Source organism: Desmodus rotundus, chromosome 2 (genome assembly GCF_022682495.2).
Source record: "Desmodus rotundus isolate HL8 chromosome 2, HLdesRot8A.1, whole genome shotgun sequence".
NCBI lineage: Eukaryota > Metazoa > Chordata > Mammalia > Chiroptera > Phyllostomidae > Desmodus > Desmodus rotundus.
In genome coordinates this window covers 177665070-177688243 of record NC_071388.1, presented here as the reverse complement: position 1 = coordinate 177688243, position 23174 = coordinate 177665070, and the positions used below count along the sequence as shown (strand labels likewise).

Sequence of the window (23174 nt, the reverse complement as noted above, 5' to 3'; positions counted from 1 at the left end):
AAAATGATAACGTTAACATTTATTAATACTGGGACACAGGTGTATCGTCTGAGGAGAGGATGCGAATTCCTACTCAACAATGAATTTAGCTATAGGTTTCCAGATCTTTGTGGTAGTAACTGTTACATGGGACTCTTCCTTAGCAGTTAATTTTAACTCCACATGATTCTAAATGGCTATTGATTTATTGAAAAAGAGAAGTAACTGCTTGGGGGCTTAATTTGGTATTAAAAATACAATTACTTACTGCTTCTGTTTCCAAATCTTCTGACTCCTATAGTTTAAAAGTAGGAAGATGACCTTAAAAAATACCATGTCTAAAAATGTTTTTGCCACAATGGTCAGCCCAGCAGATGTGTGCATGTGAATGGAGAACGAAAGAAAGGCTTATCAAGTCGTTACTGCATTGCTGTCACTGGGGCCTTGGCGGCCTCAGAAGTGTCGGCGCTGTGGGCCGGATCCGCCTTTGTTGCAGGGAGCTGCTCTGTGCGCTGGAAGATGTTTATTAGCATCTTGGCCTTCTCTCCACCAGATACCAAAAGCACCACTTCTCCCAGTCATGACAACCAAAACTGTCCTCAGACAGTACCAAACGTCCTTGGGCAGTGTTGGGGGGGCACAGTTGCCTCGGTGAGGGCCACCAGTGCTACGGCCCTTAGGGGCCTTTTCATTAAATCTCTACAGGATTAAACTGCTGCCATTTTTTCTGAATGTCTTCTGAAAACAAGTAACAGGTTTATAGATTTGGCCAAGTTTGAAGAAAACCTTCTTCCACTGCTTCATTAAAAAACTGTTTTACTGTTGTTTTAATTCTATTTTAAGCATTTGTTTATTTGAGCTTAGTGCGATCGATACTACTTTTCATTATCATAATACTTGTGATGCTCTGGGACTTCAAGATATCAGGTATTGCTTACTATCTTTTAGAAGACTATTAGAAGCAGCAGATACTGGATTGAATAACCTAACATCAAAACCCTCACATTTGAAAAACTTTCTAAAGCCAGAGTAAACGAAGGAGCTAATTATTTGGAGATACTTTGTTTTATTTTACTTTTAGCTCTCCATTTGAATTCTAAGCTTTGAAGACTGAACTTCTGCTGTCTATTTCTTGGAATGAAGATATGGAACATACTTTGCATATCTGTTATGGGTTCTCAATAAATGTCTGTAGTGTTTGAGTCTTATTCCCAAATTTTAAAACTCAGGTACTATTTCAAACAAACCTGTAAATGCGAACTCATGTATTAAAGTGGCAAATCAGAAATTATGTTGTCCAAAGTTGGTAGGAAAACAGACATGTAACCACAGGTTTCACAAAAGCTGCAACAGATAGCCGGTCTGTCCCGAGAATTACCAGGGGGAAAGGGACGAGTGCCCCTCTGGGGTGTGGACCTGACCTCGGGTGGAGTGGGTCAGGATGAGAGCTTGACTGACTGTTTTACTCATTGTGGAAATGAGACTTCTCCCTACCTCCTCGGCTAAAGTATGCATTTTGTTTCTTGTTTTTCCCCAGTTTATTTGAAGAAGAGATAATGTCTTATGTGCCTCCACATGCCTTACTCCACCCCAGCTACTGTCAGTCCCCACGTGGCTCCCCTGTGTCCTCTCCCCAGAACTCGCCAGGTGAGTCCACCTGCAGCTCACAGTGAATTCTAGGAGGAGTGAGCCTTAAAGTCAGATGCTCTGTTCTTCACAAAGGACCGTAAAGGAACTCTTTGGGTACATCTGTAGTGTTAGGACGGGTACATATTGTGCAGCACTGTCTTTTAAAACTCGCTCGTTTCCATGGGGACTCATTTGGACAGGAAGATAATGAAATTCCAGAATAGGAAGGTAAAAGTTAGCAGTATGATATACTCAGATACAGAATTTACTTTTCATTGGGTAGTGAAAAGATTAGGGCACAAAATAACTATGTTAACTTTTTGGATTTAAAAAGTTTTAGTTAGGACACTGAGTCAATCAATAATAAAAAGAAATCTCTACTTTCAAGAAACAATACAGAATTAAAATCGGTTAGTTTGAAGGACTTGGATAGGTGTTCCCTGCAGTAGTCACTCCCTGCCCTAGACAGGAAGACTGAAGACGCACGGACAGACAGAAGGTGTGATTAATGAAACCAACAGAAGTTTCAGGTGCAAATTCTTTTTGGAAGAGGTCATCTTGTGAAAGAAGGAGCGAATGGATGGGTGCGGGATGGGTGGAGAGACAGATGACAGAAAAGGCAGCTTGGCGAATGAGGGTTTTAAAGGAAGGTGGTCATGATGTTGACAGAGCATCAGCTGTGTTTACCCTCATTAAAGGCGGTGTGGTGTTCACAGTTTAACAGCTATCAGAATTTAAAACTGTTTTAATAGAAAGCCAAACTCTATGTGTATCACTTGAAGCTGCTCTATGTTCTTTGATATATGACATGTGTTTTCACACATTGTTATGATAATGAAGCCACAGCCTAATTGAATACTACAAACAGGAAAAGGTCTATTAATTTGCTCATTTAACACCATTTTATTGAGTGTCCATCTATGATCCAAGCACTGAACTAAATGCTGGTGCTACAAAGATGCATAATGCCCTCTCTGCCTTTGAAGGGTTCATAGGGGGCCAGGGAGTCAACAAGTGACTCCGCAAAGCTGTGTGGTTAGTCCTGTGTCAAAGAGGTGTGTGGGAACACCAATGTGGGGACAGTTCTTCCTCTAAGACTGGGGATGGGGTGTGTAGGGAAAGGTGAAGATAACACGTACATAGGGGGGCCTTGAAGAATGATGACTAGGAGTTTACCAGGTGGACCAAAGTCAGGAGAAGACTTGAGATAAATGAATAGCAGAAGATAAGCCTCCAAACCACGCAAGTAGTCTAGGGCAAGGGGATGGGTACCAGGGAAGGCAAGTTCTCAAAGCTCACATTGGAAAGATAGACTAGATCCAGTTGGTCATTGATGCCTCATTTTGTAGTTTATGTGGAGCCACTTAAGAATTTACAAACAGAGGAATCCTGTTTTACAAAGATCAGTTTGGTGGCAATACAGAGGATGGATTAGAATATGGGAGACTAGAATCTATTGTACTGACCCAGGTGACATGCTGAAGGGATGCACTAGTGGTGATAGAGAAAAGGGACGTAATTCAAAAGATATGTAGGATGTAGAGATACCAGGACTTTATGAGTCCAGGTAGGAGGATCCTGGGGTCAAGGCAGATTCTGAGGTCCTCCCACCTAGATTACTAGGCAGAGGGTAGCACCGTTTACCAAGAAAGGAAGGTTTGGCTGGAGGGGAGGGGAAAATGAGTTTGGTTTGAGACATGTTTTGTTGAGGAATCTTTGGAGATATCCAAACAACTGAAAAAGACAGTCAGGGAGCACAGGAGAAGTTGGTGTCTGGGAGTACAGAAAGCCAGTGGCAGCTGAGGCCTAGAGTATGGAGAAGAGGAACTGGGGATGACGAGGTGGTGGGAGAAGAGAAAATAGAGGATGGTAGCAGGAGGGCCTCCAGCATCTCAGGGAGGGGCTGCGATAGAGGAGCAGATGAAAGAAAGAGCCAATGGGTTTTGGAAGAGAATTGGGAAAGTCTTTTCAGGGAAGCCAGGCTTCAAGGAGGAGCGAGTGATGAACAGGGCCAGATTTTCAAAGGATTCAAGAAGGATGAGGCTCGAGAAGAGGCCATTCAATCTGAATGTCCTGAAGTTATACATGGCCTTTGCCACAGCCGTTTCCATGAAGTCATAGGTTACAGAGTGATATAGGATGTGAAGTAGAATCCAGGAGTACAGACTATTCTTTTCACGGAGTATGACAAGAATGAAAAAGTATTCTTTTTATGAAATATGAAGTGAAAGAAAAACAGGACGGCACTTAGAAGGGAAGAAGAGTTAAAGAAGGGGTTTTAGGGTGGGGAAGTTGAGCGTGTGCGTGTGCAGAGGTCAGAGGGCGTGGGTGACAAGAAACTGTTTCCTAAATGGGGCAGCGTGGCAGCAGTGAAACACAGCAGAGACCCGTGGGCACTGGGGGCAAAAGCACAGATTAGCTTTGGAATGAAGTAGGGATGCCTATTCTGACGAAGCAGGGTGAAAAGACAGAAGTACACGACACCACAGGAAAGTTTAAGTGTTCCTTAGAAGTTTGGTGCCAAGGGGTAGGGGAAAGTTGATGTAATTCATAGCTGACCTTAGCCTTTATCAACTGTATGTGACTCTGGGCAATTTGCTTCCTTCCCTAACCTTGAATTTCTTTTCTATAAAAGGGGAGTAATAGTAATCACCTCCCATGTTTGTTTGGAGAACACCTCACTGGAGAACACCATAACAAACATCCAGTAAATGTTAATTTCTTCTTTTTTTTCTTATTTCGAAATGGGATCCCGAGAAGTGTAGTTTGCCAATATTTGAATCATTAATAACTGGAATATATGAATCTATTTCTCCCTGATTCCGCAGAGCTGGCAGCCTCAATATTTAATCACTCTGGTCTTTATCTTAGCTGGAACCGATGGTGAAGTGAAGTGGGTTGTCCCTTTACCGGATGCTCTGTGGTTAAAGAAATGAAGCTGTGTGGATTATTATTGATTCCATTCAAGGTTCTCCTTTGCAGGCCTTTTCTGTGGCTTGTCCTCCCCGAGCAAAAGGTGGATAGGTCACCGCATTCTATCCCCGTGGCTCCTCACAAGGCACATGCTTTGGAGACTTGCCTAAACATTCTTAGGGACCAGTGTGAACACTCTAATCTAAATGGTGACTAGATGGCTTCATTTAGCATCACAAATGAAGTACACGAGTAACCCACAGCAGGAATAAAATGCACCCTGGAAGCAGATGTATGGTCATTTTCCAAAGACATGGAGAACCCAAATATATCTAAATTGCTAGCAGTGTTTGTGGTGGTTTTAATTTTCTGGAAGAATCATCTCCATATTTTTGGCCTACTCCATTTCAGTGGGCTTTATTTGATCTTAAAATTGGGATGTACTGACTGATATCAATGGAAGTAACTCTAACTAATTCCACATGATAGAAGGGCAGAACTGGCTGGCCTCGCTGGCCCGGCAGAGCGGTCTTCTGTTTCTTTGAGTGAAACAGCCTCTCCTTCTCCCAGGATCCCTCAAGCTTTAGTGAAAACACTTCAAAGAGATTTTTAACAGTTGTCTGATCCTCCTTCTTGTGACTAGAATTTCATCCCTTTTAGTGGGGTGGGAATAATACTGTGAAAATTACAACAATAATAAATTTTAATGATCTTTTTTTCAGAACGCCTAGGAACCTGGTAAACTTTCCACACTTTTCCTCATTCCAAGCGCATTTACATGTCTTTTTAAGTACAGAAGAGAGGGGGGCTTTGGAAACTCTGACTCATGGCTTCTTGCAGCTGTCAGAGTGCTCACCTAAAATTGGTCAAAATTTTGGAATGTGATGGTTTGTTTTTCTAGGACCATTATAATGCCAATCCCGACCTTAGCTTTTGCCAGAAGGAAAAGATCTTTCCAAACACCACATGGTTTATAATGTCAAAAATGGGACCCAGAGGTTCATTTCAGGACCTTTTGTAGCTGCATATTCCTAGGAATTCAAATACAGTCAATACCTAATTTATCTAATCCTGTTGGAGATGGGCTCGCTTGTGTAGCTTTTCCATGTGTCCGAAACTGTGAGTTCATTGAGGAAATGTTGTGGTTTGGGGGAATCACATTGTTACTTGACTAGAACTGGACTCTGGAAGCTAGCACCAGCCCCAGGTCACACTCACAGAAGCAGAACAGACCAGAGAGCACTGAAGGGCCACGTGGGTCTTGAGGGCCTGGGATAGGAGAGGGAATCACTCACTTCTCCTAACACACCGTGCGTGCGTCTCCTTAAGGACCTCTTTTTCCTCTCTCTTTCTAAGATCTTGGCAACCTAGCGGCTGCTTATCTCATCTCCTGTTCTTTTCCCATTCTCTCTCTGTCTCTCTCCTTCCTTTCCTCTCTTTCTCACTCCTCCCTTCCCCCTGTATTTGTTTTTAGAAATGGGGTTCTATCCCTTCTGTTGGCTTAGCCCCCACAAAGATGATCTGGGAACCAAATACTCCCTGGGTGGGTGAGAATAGAGGAGTTGTGATTCCAGAAGTGGAAGGAAAGACGACTACTGTCTCTCACAGTAAAGAGGTAGTTTTTTCGGTTTTGTTGTTGTTAGTCTCCCTGTCCCCCACCCCTGATGCTGACAGGGGATGCCTGTCACTAGTATGGCCTTCAGCTTTCCCCTTTTAAAAACTTGCATCTAATTTGCCATGGTCTGAGAAATCAAGGTGGTTTTTTAAAATAAATAGTAAGTAAAGGAAAGCACGAGCAAGCTCAAAACAATGACCTGAGGACTTTTACTACTCTCAGGGAATAAAGCAAAAATGCGAAGACTTCAGCGCTTGTGCTGTGTGCCAGCTATGTTGGAAGTGGCTTTTTCCCCTTAATTGCCATCGTTGAGCTATGTTCCAGAAGATGGAGTAGTTCAGAAATTATTGCAATGCTTGATAGTTCTCATTCACTAACAGAGAATTTTTTTTAATGTCATAGAGTTGTTTGTTTGGTTTTTTTTTCCCCTAAGAATGTGAACCAGGAAAGAAATGAGCTTCTGAGCCATCCCAGTGCGGAGGCCTGGACCGTGTGGGATCAGGCTGAGCTCAGTCCCCATCCAGTGCAGCCTGGGCTCCTGGTGGCACATCCCGAATTGGCCAAAGAGAGCCAGCCTTCTTAGAAGTTGATGCAAAGATTTTTCTAGTATCACCTGCATTAGTTTTTCAGGTGGAATTTTCTAGTTTGTATATGATTGTGCAATTTTATAACAGTGAATAGAAGTAATGTGACAGTATTTGGAAGTACTTTAGGTCTGCCTGGTGATGGTAAAGAAAAAAAAAGCCAAATATCTGTTACTGAAATTTTTTCCTGCAAATAATTAACATAATGCTGACTGTCCTGTGAAGTCACCCTTTCTTTGATCATTTCCTAAATGTAACATTGACCTTTTTGTAGCTGACTTCCTTTTTTCAGACCATACAGACTGTAAAATTACTGTCTCCGTAGGACTGTTATATCCTACAACTTCACTTGAAGTTGTGGTTCCCATACGACTCTATTAACTCAACCTTCCGAGATCATTTTTGATTTCCAAAGTGGAAGGAGAGTTGGTCCTGCTCTGGAATTTCTTGGCAGTTGCACCTGACTTGCATTAAGAGTGTGACAAGGGCCAACAGCATAATTTACTGTAATTTTTAAACCATGAAGTAATGTGTAAATGATTTTTTTCCTAATAGAACTATTAGCAAAAGAATTTTTGCATTTAACAAGGTCTGTCTCCAGAGTCTCCGTTATTGAATCACTAGTTAGAGGTAAATGGAGTCAGCTGATTTTATTGTCTGTGTTGATATTGATGGAATGCATTATGGCATTCCCTACATCTTTTTAAGCATCTCAAATCATACAACTGTAGAATAATATGCACTGTTTTGTTTTCTCCTTAAGTAAAATAGGTGAACTCTTGAAGAATCATGTTTCTTTTGAGTCCTGAAAGATTTTTGTTGGTTTCTTTGTTCTTCTTTTTCCTCTTCCCTGTCAATGGTCATGGTCTTGAAAACTGATTCATCTAGGATGCTTGCTGAGCTGTCTGGGTTTGCCAATCTGCAGCTCCCAGGCAGCTTTGTTCCACACCCCTGAGTGGACTTGTGACGCACTGCCCTGTCCCTTGGCCATCCAAGAGAGCAGCCTCATGCTTGGGGAGGTCTCGTTCCTTCATGTTGCAAAGGATGCCTTTCAAGTACACAGGAAGCATTGTGCCTGTGTGGGTCCCTGGATGCTGCCCAGGCGTTCCATTGGATACATTTGACCTCCTGGTGGGGGATAATGTTTTCAACCTTGGCTGTACTTTGGAGTTATCCCGAGAGCAGTATAAAACACTTATGCCTGGGTCCCACCCCCACAGATGCTGATATAATGTGTCTTGGGTGTGGCCTGAACACAGGTTTTTTAGAAGCTTCCCAAGTGATTCTATCATGCAGTCAAGGTTTGAGGACCACTGCCTAGGAGTCTCTTCTGTGCCCCAGACGTTTTACGATCAAGTTTATTTGTTTACTTTATGACATAACCCTTAGCTCTGTGGATAAAAGACTCATACCTATGCAAACGGACCTCTGAACAAATTATTGATCAATAGCTGATTTTATTAAAATCCATTCGTAAAACCCCAATACAGTCCCCGTGTCTTTAGCCTTCACCTCTCTGCAGATGATTACAATAAGAGCAAAGAGAGACACAGGGCTTCCCATGCAGAGATGCAGCTGAAAGTGCCCTATGAGCACTAACTCGTGTAACCGGAAGGTGAGGCCCCAATCTCTCGCTGGAAGTCCAGGACTGTGTTTTCAAGTGCCTGGCACTATATTCACCCCAACAGCTGTGGACTCCAGCTCCGACCCCAACAGCTGTGGCCTCCAGCTCTGTACTCTAAAGCTTCCCATGCCCTGTCTACCAGCATCATCTCCCACACTGCTTTTCAGTGTCACACAGGCCTGGCTCCAATCCCAGGCCTCCCATTCACTGGCACATGACTTCAGTTTCCTTAGTTACACAGTGGCGCAGTGTTGATTGGTGATCCTGATAATGCCTGCTTCACAGACCTGTGAGGATTCCCCAAGATCCTCTGTGTAAAATGCATGGTCGCTAGTGCATAGCAGGCCCTTAACCAATGACGGCTATTGGTATTGTTCTAAAAACTTTGCATTACCACTGAGAGCTTCCTGTTTCTCTTCTGTACTTACCCACTGTTATCAATTCTTATCTCACATTGTAAATGTTTCTCTGAGTCACCGCTCTGAAGTCTAGTCCTCATCCATGCCCCAGGCTTCTATTGCTGCAGCTACCCCTAACTGAGTCTCTGCCCTGCAGTCTTTTCTCCTTGCCTCCCTTAATCCACTCAACACACTCTGAAAATCGTTTCTCAAATAATACATGTTGTTTGCTTGCTTAAGAAGCTATAGTTGTCCTACTGCTCACTGCATCATGCCCAATCTCCTCAGTGATGTTTTTTAAAATTCCTCTCATAATTTGGCTCCAGCCTCCTGGCTGCTAAATTCCCCACCTACTCCCCAGCACGCCCCCTCTGCTCTGTGTGAGCGGGGTTTCCTCAGTGTCTTCTGAACAGGCATGCGAAGCTTATTTAACTCTTGCTGTGCGGGCCAGCATGGAATATAGATTCTCTTGTTTACAAGGCCTGGTTCCAATAGAGCCTGCTTCCTAAAGTCTCTTCATTTTGCTCTCCACCTATCTTCCTTTACTCTCACTTTTCTATAACACTGATCTCAAATGCAAATACCCAGGGGAGCCTGCAGCCGTGCCTTTCAGTGGCTGCGGCCCAGGGGAGAGCACGCACTGTGTTTCAGGGAGCAGCTGCCCGCCGTGGCCCCAGGAAAATGCAAGCCAGTTGTTTCGAGGGCTTTCAAATCATTTTCAAAAGAAAATAATGATTTTTTTTTACTTGAAATCTCCTAATGTTTAAATGTTGAAAGTTAATTTAAAATCTTTAAAAATGATTTTATGGCAGACAAAATAGATCAGTAGGTCTGGGCCCAGCCCCAGGGCACTAATTTTATCCCCTCTGCTTTATACCTTCTTCGCCATCTAGTTTAGGACTTAATTATTCTGTTTTATATGTTTTATTTCTATCTTCCCAACCAAGATGTGCACCTCATGAACCCTGCCTTACTCATTTAGAGCATCCGTTGTTGAACCTAACACAGTATTAGCAATGAATAACGACTTTTATCCATTCATTCAAGACATATTTAATGAGCTTACATGGTGTATAAGCAATGCACTTCAAAATTTTTGTTTTCTGGCTTCTTCCATTGTGTTGTGAAATATTTAATGTTTCTGTCATGGCTCTGGGTCTGATATCCATATTCATCATCTGTTTTGTATCCCAGCTTGCTGGTTAGTCACCTTGTGACCCAAAGCCAGATTTCTCTATGGAAAGAGGAACTGTTACTTCTACATTTCATTAATGATACTTGTCATATGATGAAATATAAAAAAAATTTAGATAATCTGTAGATGATCATGGTCCTTGGCACCTATGAAGAAAGTGACATATAGAACATTATGCACTCTTTGTGGAACCAAGGGACATATGCCTTCTGCAATTGTGTCTGAATTCTGGGTTTTTAAAAAAGATTTTATTTATTTATTTTTAGAGAGAGGGGAAGGAGAAAGAGAGGGAGAGAAACATCAACGTGTGGTTGCCTCTCACACGCCCCACACTGGGGACCTGGCCTGCAATCCAGGCATGTGCCCTGACTGGGAATCAAACCGGCAACCCCTTGGTTTGCAGGCCCACGCTCAATCCACTGAGCCATACCAGCCAGGGCTGAATTCTGTTTTTATATCAAGATTATTCTACCTTACAATAAAAAATGGATGTAATTATGTGTTTGAAGTAGTTCTTAGTTATGTGCATATCTAAAAGAAGTTTTTGTAGGTTTTCCATAAAGTCTGGAAACTCACTATTCCTGCTTTATACACCACATACTTTTCACATTGTAACTTCCTGTCTAATTGCCATGATATCACCTCAGCAGCAAGCAAAGCTATTCCACCCTCAACAGTTACCATTAGACATGAGTAACCCTGTTTGACTCATTAGTCTGGACTGAAAAGGAGAACATACTTGACTAACGCATGGCACCATCGTAACGATTGGAACAGCTTTGTTCTTTTCAACCAAGATGCCACAAAGAAGACATCTCATAAGACCCTGGTTAAGCTCTGGATTAGTCTTTAACTTGGACAGTTGAAAGCTGCAGGAACTAGATGCATTGCCTCCTTTTACTCGTGAACTCTGGCCTCAGCTCCCTGGTGATGATTTTCTCATGGTGATACTATGAACATCAGCACATTGCACAAGTCCACATTCTCTTCTTTCTGTGGTTGCTGTAGGTACACAGCGTGCCAATGCCCGGGCTCCAGCCCCTTACAAGCGGGACTTTGAAGCCAAACTAAGGAACTTCTACAGGAAGTTAGAGACTAAAGGATATGGACAAGGCCCAGGGAAATTAAAGTAAGTCAAAGTGAAACAAACCACAGGATTTGTAGATGGTGAAGGGATGGGATGCACTTGGGAATGCAGAATTTGACTGTGATTTGGGACAACCATCTTTGTTTTAGTTGGCATAATTATTTTGGTGTCTGCAAATTGCAGCACCGTAAAGAACATGGTTCTGGAATTAAGCACAATTAAGATTACGGTTTTAAAACAAATGGTAAAGAAACTACCACATTGTATGTAAAAAAATTAGGAAAAATTAAAAGCTGATTCATTTATTTCTCCTGAAAAACACCTTTGCTGGCTGAGAGTATATTTGTTAGATGTTAGGCTGCCACAACGTCCCATCTTGCGCATCACTGTCTACTGACCTGAGCTGAGTGTAGGGACCGTGTTCAGCTCTGTTTCGTTCTGTGCGATAAACTTCACTTGGGCAACAGAATATGCCATGGATGTGTGTCTGCCTGTCTTCACCCACCTCCACTTAAATGGGGAAATTGAAACATCCTCATGATGTGTGGTCAGAATTATTTTCATTTTCTACTTACCCCTACTGCCCCCTTTATCCCCACCTCCACCCCTGTGCCGTGCCCCCACTAGAGATCGCTGTGCCACCTGAGAGAGGACAGAGGAGAGCGTCTCTACGATGGTTCTGTCATGTTCTGGGGTTCCTGAGAGAAGGTCTGGGGAACAGCCCAACAGCCCCACAGCTCACCACCCCACACAGAGGGCTTGCTTGATTAAACTCACAGGTTCCACTTGCGTCACCCTCAGAAAACTTCTGCCTGCCCAAATACCACACCTCTCAGAGCTTTACCTTCCTGGCGCTTCTCTTCCAAAGGCCTTGACGATCAAGCTTTCATCCTTTGGCCTCCGTATTATCTCCCTTTCCATGACTATTTTCACTAAAGGCAAACTTAAGTGATACCTGCTTAAGGCTGTCTTTATTATTATGACAAGTGGATTAATTGGCCACAAGTGTCAGTCATTAGTATCTGTCACTTAGGTAATCTCGAGATTCACCTAATTTAAAAATTAAATTAAGCACAATTATAAGCTCCTCTGCTTCAGAGGACACTGAGATTTTTTTTTTCCTCCTTGTTCTGCCGGTCATCTCTCTAGGTACCTAGTAATTGAATTCCTTGCCTAGGTGCATTCAGGCTTCAAACGTGACCTCATAGGGCTGTTCTTCCTTTACTAAACAGAAGTGTTGTACCTGTGATGTTTCTTAACCTCTTTGGATACATCGATTTGACCATTCAGAAAGGCCTCTCAGATTGTTTCACAGGTCGTAGGTGGGGCTCTTTACCAATGATTCTCTTAGGTAACAGTTGCCAAGGCTGTTATGAGTTAAAGACAAATGTATTCTTTGTGGCAGATAGCAATGACATTAAGTCACTCCTTCTCGCCTAGTTAGTTATGGTAAATGCAAATGAAATGGCAAGCCCCAGTTCTAGAAAGATAAGGATTAGGAAGTAATCTGTATTTTTCAAATTGTCTCCTTATGGACAGGTTAATTATCAGAAGAGATCACTTACTCGAAGATGCTTTTAATCAGATCATGGGCTACTCCCGAAAAGATCTGCAGCGAAATAAGCTGTACGTCACCTTCGTCGGGGAGGAAGGGTGAGTAGCACGGAGAAGTGGCCTGCGGAGTACAGGCTGTGACTGCTGGGCGGATGTTTCACCACATCCGCGCTGCGGCTGCCTGAAACAGGAAATCCTTCTGGCAGGAAATGCTGTTCTCATGTACTGCAACCTCTCGGCTTGCTTTAAAAAAGCTTTCTCTGGTTTTTCAATCATTTGGCCTAGAAATTCTTTGGTAAAGACTTGTAACTGTAGATCATTTTTGATAGCAGAGTTTGGTTTGGTTTGGTTTCTTCTCTAATTCTCTCTTAAAAGGAAAAGGGGACTTTGAGTTAAAAAACCAAGGAATGCAGTCATTCCTAAATGCAATCATATTAGCTTCTGTGATCTTATTCGTTTGCACTGGGGTGCAAAGTAGAATGTGCTTCACGCGTTAAATAAACTCAGTTTCAGAGTCACCAATTAGAATCCTGCTGTTCTACCAGGAAGCCTCCACAGCAGAAATTCTTGGGTCTTGGTTCTTACTTCTCTGACCCCAGCTTTTCTCTCTTTTTGGCATGGTAGCACACCTGCCAAAATAACTACCTGCTGTAATCAAAAGCCTCCAACCCTCTGTGACTCTTCCGTGAGTGTGCTCGTATGGGTGAGGGTTAGGAAATGGAGTGAAGACTCCCACAGTGTTTATTGCACCCAAATAGACGGGGCAGCTGTTATATAACACTTGAGAAGATGACAGCTCTCGTGTCTCCCAGACCCCTTCCTCTTTCCTCATTTCAGGTGAGGGTTTTGAGTTTCACTACCTTCTGTGTAACCCAGCCACCACTAGAGTGAATTTAAAAAAAAATGTCACACAGTGGCCGGAACTCTGGTTGTCTTCTTGTTCCGTTGATTTGGATTATTTCAACACTGCTGCTCTCAGTCATGCCCAGGAATAAACTGTGCTAGATGATGGAACCATGTGGAATCATACTAGTAATACCCAAAAAGTTTAACCATTGGGTATATGGTTCATGAAATGGAGGCTCCAAAGCATAAAACAACTTGCACGTGCTGACAGAACCAGGTTCTCACAGAACCTGAGGTTGAGAGTCCCAACGAGGTCTCAGTCTTTCTCTCAGTACTTTCGGACTACCCCTGGGATGGAAGCAAAACTCCTGAACTCTGGTCTGTCTGAAGTTTTTCCTACCCATGCATCTCTTCACTATCTCAATAGTGCCTAATAACTTCTGCTCTTCACATGTACTGTTGTGTAGTCCCCCAGCTATGGCTAGCTTAAAGTAAAGCATTACGTGGTAAAGCAATATAGTGTGACAAAGCTGAACAGAAGCTTGCCTGGGACTTGAGCCTTTCATTACTGACATGCCTTAATGGACCTCTAGCCGATGTTAATTGGCTTAAAGATGTAGGTGCACCAGTGAAAACGAGGACAAATGTTTGTAGCCTAATCACAGGTATGCATGGGATGCCAAGTATTTCCTGACCTAATTGGTCTGGTCTGAATGAGGATGCTTCTCCTCCCCCAGAACTGCAGCTGCCTTCCTGCATTGTTGGACCACAGTTTGTCGAGATCTCAGAGGTGTAGGGGAGAGTCTTTGGGAGCCCTAGAACTTAAGTTTGAATGGAACAGATGCTTATCGTGTTTGATCATCCTAATGTGGTTTCCCTATGATCTGGATTGATGCCATCTGTTCCCAGGAGGAGGCCCAGGCTGAGTGGGGCTTGATATCTCCGTATTTGATTGCCACTAATGTCCAAATGCTTCTTGATTTTATCACCTGTCTCCTACCTCTAACCCCAGAGGGAAAATAAGAGTGAGGATATTTTGAGGTAAGGCTTCAGTCATCAGAAGTGATCTCTTAATAAGATCATATAGCTTACTGAAGCTGGAGTAGGGCTAGATAATTTCTGGCCTCGTGGCTTTATCATACCAACATCATATGTACAGATTATTAGATATAGGCTTTATTGTGCCACTAGGCATTGAGAATACATATACTGTTTTCAAAGATTAGCACAGTACACTTGCTGAAAAATAGAAACCTAAAAACAACATAAAATTAAGAAGCTCTTTTAGCCTTTGCCACCTTCTCAAATATATTCATTCTATCGCAGTAAACTTAAAGACCAGAATATTTCTTTCTGGATTATAATAAATACCCAAAGTGAAAAGCTGCCTAAGTTTTCAATGGAACGATAAAAATGGAGCTTGAAGTTTTCTGTCCCTTTCCCTTCATTAATTCTAATGCCCTTGAAATGTGTCATTTGGTAAATTCTTCATGTCCAGCTATAGTAAAAGGTATTAAAAACACACGGCAGCAGTGGCCAGATCTTGGTTTCCAATATCATTCTTCAATAAAAGGAAGTAGGCCTCCTTGAAGGAGTGGCTCATTCTAGGACTGGGCAGGAAGTGTACGAGAAGCAGCCCGAAGGATCTCGTAGTGCCAGAGAGTGAGGTCGTTCTCAAAAAGTCGGTGTCAAGGGGACACGGAGCCAGCTGAAAGCACTCCCAGTGGTCAAAGCTGGAGTGATTGGAACAACGAGAAAACAAATAAAGTAGTATGAAATTGTAGCCTGAGGTATAAAATAAATCTCTATACTCACATAAAAACACGATTGAATAAATAAATAGAGGAGAGTAGACAAACCATCTGTGCAGATTTCCAAGTAATTTAGTGCAATTCCCTGCTCTTTAATTGTGGGTTGTACATACTGACCTTCTTCCAGATGCTGCCGTACAGTGAGGAAGTCCACAGTGGAGATGCCTGACAAACAGCCAGGTGATCAAGGTTAAAAAATCAACAGGGATATAGCATGTTGATAGTATGTACCCTTGATATGAGCGATGAGAATGGCAGTGTACTTTCTTCAGTCTTTCTTCCCCAAAAAACCATAGTGTCAGTTTAATAGTGAGAAAAACATCATACAAATCCAAACTGAGTGGTACCCTGCAAGATACCTGAGCAGTACTCCTTAGAACTGTCAAGGTCATCAAAAATTAGAGGAGTCTGAGAAACTGTTATAGCCAAGAGGACCCTAGGGAAACATGGCAATTAAATATAATACGGCATTTGGGATGGGATCCTGGGACAGAAAAAGACTGTTAGGTAAAAACTAAGGAAATCTGAATAAAGTATGGGTTTTAGTTAAAAATAACATATCCATATTGGTTCACTAATTGTAATAAATCCACTATACTAATATGGGATATTAATAAGAGGGAAACTGAGTATGAGGGATACAAGAATTCCTCATACTATCTTTGAAACTTTTCTGTAAATCAAAAACCATTCTAAAGTAAAACATGTTAAAAGAAAACATATAGTCAGGATTTGAGGAGATTTAGGAAATGATTCCTTGAATAACTTTTCTTATTTCCTTGGTGTCTAATAACTGACTGTCACCAAGGTAATTTCTTTTGCACTTGAGGTTGGTAAAGTAAGTAAATGGATAGAGTTATTTCTCTGGAAAGTCCAAATTAGTAGATGTATTGCTACATACAGAGTATTTTATGTTGCTAATGTCAGCATTATATGATCTATGATGAATAATACTTGAAATTCTTATTAATACCATCTCACTGATCATATTTTCTTCTTGTCATAATTAAGATCTTTATTTATAATGGATTAGCTGGGGTATATAGAGAGAGGGATTCATTTTTCAGAATAATGCATCTGTTAGAGAACCCTAAAGATTCTAACAAAAAACTGCTAGAACTGATCAATGAATGCAGTAAAGTAGCAGGATACAAAATAAATATCCAGAAATCAGTTGCATTTTTATACACCAATAATGAACTACCAGAAAGGGAAACTAAGAAAACAGTCCCATTTACAATTGCATCAAAAATAAAATATCCAGGAATAAATTGAACCAAGGATGTAAAAGACCTGTACTTGGAAAATTATAAAACACTGAAGAAATTGAAGAAGGTACAAACAAGTGGAAGAACAGACCATGTTCATAGATAGGGAGAATTAACATCATTAAAATATCCATACCACCCTCCCTGACTGGTGCAGCTCAGTTGGTTGGGTGTCATCCTGCAAAGATGAAGGTCACTAGTTTGATCATCGGTCAGGGCACGTGCCTGGGTTGCAGCTTCGGTCCCTGGTCAGGAGAGCCAACAGACCAATGTTTCGCTCCCTCCTCTTCCCTTTCTCTAAAAATAAATAAATAAAAATCTTAAAAAAATATCCATACTACCCAAAGCAATCTATTGATTCAGTGCAATTCCTGTCAAGACACCAATGGCATATTTCACAGAACTAGAACAAATATTCCAAAAACTTATATTGGAACCACAAAAGACCCTGAATAACCACAGCAATCTTGAGAAAGAAGAACAATGTGGGAGGAATCATACTACCTGATATTAAACTATACTACTAGGCCATAGTAATCAAAACATCATGGTACTGGCATAAAAACACGCACATAGATAATGAAACAGAATAAAGCCCTGAAAAAAAACCCATGCCTTAATGGTCAATTAATATTTGATGGAGGAGGCAAGAACTTACAATGGGGCAAAGGCGGTCTATTCAATAAACGATGTTGGGACAATTGGAGTGATACATACAAAAAGTGAAATTAGACCACCTTCTTACACTGTACACAAGAATAAACTCAAAGTGGATCATAAACTTAAATGTGAGACTCAAAACCATAAAAATCTTAGAAGAAAACATAGACAGTAAAATCTCAGACATTTCGCATAGCAACATTTTTTCTGCTATGTCTCCTTGTGCAAGAGAAACAAAAGAAAATATAAACAAATGGGACTACATCAGATGAAAAAGTTTTTGCATAGCAAAGGAAGCCCGCTGAATGGGAGAATATATTTACCAATGATACATCTGATAAGTGGTTAATACCCAAAAGTTGTAAAGAACTTACATAACTCAACACTAAAGAACCAAACAATTCAATTTAAAAATGGGCAAAAGACCCGAGTAGATACTTCTCCAAAGAGGACATACATATGGCCAATAGGCGTATGAAAAAATGTTCAATGTCACTAATCATTACAGAGATGCAAATTAAAACCACAATGAGATATCACCTCACACCTGTCATAATGGCTATCATCAATAAATCAACAAGCAAGTGCTGGCGAGGATGTGGAGAAAAGGAGCCCTAGTGCTCTGTTGTTGGGAATGGAGACTGGTGCAGCCACTGTGGAAAGCCATATGAAGATACCCCGAAAAGTAAAAATAGAATTGCCTCATGACCCAGTGATTCCACTTATGGGAATGTATCTGAAGAAACCCAAAACACTAATTCAAAAGTATATGCACACCTATGTTCATTGCAGCATTATTTACAATCACCAAGGTTTGGAAGCAACCCAAGTGCCCATCAGTAAATGAGTGGATAAAAAGCTGTGGTACATTTATACAATAGAGCATTGCTTGGCCGAAAAAAGAAGGAAATCTTACCTTTTGCAACAGCATGGATAGACCTGAAGAGTATGATGCTAAGTGAAATAAGCCAGTCAGGGAAAGACAACTACCGTATGATTTCACTCATATATGGAATCTAATGAACAAAATGAACTAACACATAAAATAGAAACAGCCTCATAGATACAGAGAACAGAATGACAGCTCTCAGAGGGGAGGTGGCTTGGGGGACTGGGCGAAAAAGTTGAAGGTATTAAGCAAAGAAAAAACCCTCATAGACACAGACAACAGTATGGTGATTGCCAGAGGGAAAGGAGGTGGGAGGGAGGAGAGGGTAAAGGGGTAAATGCTGACAGAAGGGGACCTGACTCGGCTTGGTGAGCACACAACACAACGTATGGTTGTTGTATTATGGAACTGTACACTTGAAGTCTATATAATTTTACTAACCAATGCCAGCCTGGAAAATTCAATAAAAAAATTTTAAAAAAGAATAATGCAATTGCCTGCACTCCAAAAGGTGTGAATTAGCAGATTCACAGAGAGACTTTAGCTCTGCTTTAAGCTGTTTCTTTGCAGAGGTCTGAAACCCTGTATATATCCTGTTTCTGAAATGAAATAACTGAGGCAAGAAAAATGATGGAAACATTTATAGTCAGAAAGGCTAACTACAAATTCCATGTGAGGTAGAATTAATCACCGAATATTGGCGATGCCTATATTAATTAAAAAATACAAGAATAATCCAAGACCTATTAATGCTTCTTGCTAAAATAACACTTCATGTTATACTTGGCTTTTTATCAAAAGTAAGCAGTTTCTAAGCAAACCACTGTGACTTAATTTGGTCAGAGCTGGAGGTTTTGTTCTCGTCATTAAAATTTCCACCCCCAGTGTAATTTGGTTATCTGGTCTTGCGAAGTGGGGAGGAGTGGCTGTCAGCAGTGGTGGCATGGCTGGAAACTGAGTCATCTCCACAGAATGTGGTGAGGAATTGCATGCCATCGTTGCTTCTGTCGGGCAGGCTCTGTCTGCCTAGAAGTTGCTTCTTTAGGAAGGGGGCCAGTGGAGCACTGATAGCCTCCAGCGTGTCATTTTCTTCTGAATTAAAAGTCCTAGCAACTAAAGTTGTGTGGTGTCCGAAGTCAGCAAGGTAGACTGTGTGTTCTGATAAGGCCTCCTGGGCCATTAACTTGGTAGTACCCCAGACAGTAAGGAAACAATGGCCTTGGTGGAGAGAGGATGTTTACACTGCGATTGCCTCACCTCTTTTTCCTCCACTGTGGACTCTGTAAAAGGCTCCTTTCTTTAAGAAAGAATGAGTTCATTATATGTAAGGTGCCATCTATGTGACGTCAATCACCTGTCTTGCAAAGCCACCCTTGGACTAGGGAGGAGATGTGTGCAAACAGTTGTAGCTTAGGGGTTAAGGACAGATGAGCTGTGTCTGTGACCTTGCTCCTCAGACAGGCAAATAAACGAAACCAGGGAGGGTAAGATCTGAAAGTTTTGTGTCCCTGCTTCTAAAATAACCAGCAGCTCTTGCTTTGGACTGGTGTAATCCTTCTTAGAAGTTGTGTGGATTCTGAGCGTGACCTTTATTTCTCAGAAGTCTGTAAAGCTTCAGCTTAATGATGCTGCTTTTCTTCCAAAAAAAGGCATTTGCAGAATAAGCTAAGTAACCCAAACCTTGCTGAAGAAGGTGCTTCTGTATCTGGGCTTAGGCTTGGTGTCACTGGGTAAGACTTTGCTTGCCTTGTTAATTGCTCACAAAATTCCTTACTCACCCACGACGCCTTCCTAAGTAGCTGGAGAACCGATGCCTTGCTGCTATAAATATGTGAAGGTGAATCAGCGGGTGCACAGGCCACGTGGGTCTGACCCAGCTCGTAAGAGAGCAGAGCTTTCTGTCCTCCACAGAACTTGTGGGAAATGATGGTGTGACTTCCCAAAGCCATCGTCTTTCATCTTATACTCTGCTTCCGTTGGAATACTTTGTTTTCAGCGATTTTTACTTGAACATGCAGGAGAAGGAAAGTAATTTAACAGATATCAGTTGCCACTGACAAGTCGGATGGTGTTGGCCTGTCAACGTGGTGGTGTTTATAATGCTATATCAGCACTTCGAGGGGCTCAAAACTGCACTGGCACCCTAAGGACATCTGTGCTCATTCGGAAATGCCCTCACCGGCAGCTGTTGTGTGGCTACACACCCGTTGTCCAGAGTTTCTGTGTTTCAGTGCCAAGCCTTTAGCTGTGGAACCAACCTAACTGGCAAAACAGGAATGTAACAAATGATCCTGTGATATGAGTCATATTAACTCTTTGTATGGACGAGGTTGCTAAGACATCACAGGAAGCACACGCACGAGGTGATCTGCTGGGACATGTCTTACTGGATTAGGTAGACACATGTAATTTGTAACCTACAACCTGCTCTCGGAGAGTTTTGGATTGTAATCAAATCCAACTTCAGAAACTCTCGGTGTTAGATTGACTCCATCAGTGCTGCTAGAGTTAAAAAAAAAACAGCAGATGAAAACCTGCCCAGTTGAGGAAGATACATTTTCCTCCTAGAGGAACTGTTAGTTTTGTTTTCTCTTGGGTGTAAAAAAAAGGAGTTTTACTTTTCATCTTAACTGCTCAGGGAACATTCATGCTATTGTAAGCCAGATTCAGCTATTATCATAATAAAGGAACCAATCAGTGAGGTCCACCTTTGTTGTTTTAACACTCGCTACCACCGTATTAGGTGGTATTGTGCCTGAAAATGACAAGCACCTGGCTTTCTAAGCACCTTGAGACAATATTTGCAAATGGAGGAAGGGATTGGCATAGCCTGTTAATGTCATCGAATCAATATGCCATGCGAAGGAAAACTTGTACAAAAGGATTCACTGTGCTAGATGCCAACTGACAAGTTTGGAGCTCCACTCACTGATTCAGCAACGTATATGGAGCACCTACTGTATTAGGCTAAGTACTTCAGATACAAAAATCAGAACGACGTAGTCCCTGCCCTCAGTATGGTGTTTATAGAGGAGGCAGACACACAGATAATTATAATACACTCTGGTGAGTGCATTATTATTAAACACAGAGAGTTGCAGCTCAAAGAAAATCTATTTCTAACTGAATACCACAGTTGAATTTTAAGCAGCTAAAAAAAGCCATTTTACTTATACAGGTTGTCTCTTTGTGAGAATAGTGACCTCATAAAGTATTTGGTTCATATTTCAACTGTGACCATCACCACTGTTTGCCTGGGTTGTGTCTGAGTCCCCTGCAAAGCTCGGGTCACTCATTCATGCTCTCACACGCGGTTATGACCACTCCCTGAGGAGACATACACCTTAGGATACTGCAGTCATTTTACGTTTCCTTGAAGTGATCTTCATTAAGGAAAAGGATTTATAGTCAGCCAGGTATTTTAATAAAATAGCATTTTCGTCCCACTTTCAACTGTAACAGAGCTTGGCAAGCTTGTACAGAAAAGGGCTAGATAGTAGATATTTTAGGCTTTGCAGGCCATGCATTCCCTGTCCCAGCACTCAACTCTGCCATCTTAATAGGAAAGCAGCCACAGACAGAGAACACGTAAACAAATGGGTAAGGCTGTGTGCTGATAAAACTTTATTTACAAAGCCAGGAGATGGGCCAGATTTGGCCTGCAGGCCATAGATTACCAACCCTGCTCTATAAGCAACATTTTTTTTTTTTAGTCTTGAACAGTTAAAATGTACTGAGGGTAGGCTGTAAGGAGTAATGAGCGTTCCGCCTGGGGCCAGGAAGCCTGTGTGAAGGCCCAGATGCCCACTGTGGCCTTCGCCTTCTCCATGCAGTGAGGGTGCAGACAGACAGACTGCCCAGCTGCCTTTGCCCACTGGCCCTCTCTGTTTCTGGAAAGACACAGGATCTGCTGATGGAGTCCACCATGGATAAGAAATTTAGAGAGATGTTTTGCATCTACCGGAATCTGGATAGACTGGAATCGTGGACTAAATCTCACAAAGTGAAATTTAGTAGGAAAGAGTGTAAACTCCAGTACTTAGGTTTTAAAAAGTTAGTGACCTGCAGACAGGATGGGGGAGTCCTGGGTTGAAGCAGTACAGGTGAAAGCTTTGAGCTGGTGACTAGCTCAGGATGAGTCAACAGAGTGGCTACCGCACAAGCACAGTGATTTTAAGCTGCATTAATGGAGAATAGTGTCCAGGAAGAGAGAGCAGGAGCCCTTTGCAAGCTCCGTGCTGACAAGACCACACTTTGAAGGGCTGTCACCAGCATTAGACACCACCCCTCCGGTCAGACTTTGACAGTCTGGAGCGTGTCCAGAGCAGAGGGAATTCCCACCCCTTCCTTGAGAGGAGATGGGAGGAAGTGGCCCTGTTCAGGGGGGGGGGGGAGGCAGCAGGGTGGGGAAGAGACCAGGGATATGGAAACTGCTACATAGAAGAGCTCTTTTAGAAAATGACTTTTCAAAAAAGTATACATCTTTAGCATCTAGATTAGTACCCAAAACATGATAGGCACTTGGGTATTTCGTGAAGGAAAGCCTCTAAGTATGTGAAGAACATTCAAATGGAAGATGTACTCTGCTTGTTCTTGGTGGCGTCAGAGATCAAATCAGGACAGTGGTTGGGAGCTACCGGAGGCTGCCTTGGTCTCAGCCCGAGGAGCTTCGGCCTGTGGCCTCGCACCTGGGAGGCAGCCAGAGTGCTGCTTTGGGAGTCCCCAGGGTTAATCTGAGCATAGTGCCACTGATCCTGGTGGCCACCTGTTAGCCACATTTTCTGAAGCTTCCCGTCATGTCACCTCAGTGCTGCTTTGGGCCTGAGAGTCTGGTGTGTTTGCATTTTCTGCACATGTCGGTTCCTGGCAGTCCACACTCTGTCTCCCAAAGTGTAGTGTGGGCTGGTGCTGTGCGAGATGGCGTTAGCTCTTACGTGGACCGATAGCTTTTATTTAAATATTTATGTATTTCTTTTCACGTGTATTAGAAAAAAAATAAAGTTAAATCATAATTTCATAAATATTGTGTGAGACAAGGCTACATTGAAAAAGCAAGTGAATTTAAAGTTGATTTAATTAAAATATTAGGTAAATAATAGTACATATATATTCAGATCTGGCA

General features: G+C 42.2%; 1 protein-coding gene across 7 annotated transcripts in view; it reads left to right on the top strand.

Moving 5' to 3' along the window:
• The window catches only part of HECW2 (HECT, C2 and WW domain containing E3 ubiquitin protein ligase 2), a 352275-nt gene that overhangs the window by 296005 nt on the left and 33096 nt on the right, over positions 1–23174 (top strand). For all 7 annotated transcript variants that reach the window (XR_008426201.1, XR_008426199.1, XR_008426200.1 and 4 more), the window contains 3 exons: positions 1517–1626; positions 10946–11066; positions 12564–12677. Coding sequence is in view for 4 of the 7 variants with exons in the window: in XM_053918895.2 (XP_053774870.1) it covers positions 1517–1626; positions 10946–11066; positions 12564–12677 (345 nt within the window). In the remaining 3 variants the exon portion in view is untranslated. The remainder of the gene's footprint in view (positions 1–1516; positions 1627–10945; positions 11067–12563; positions 12678–23174) is intronic.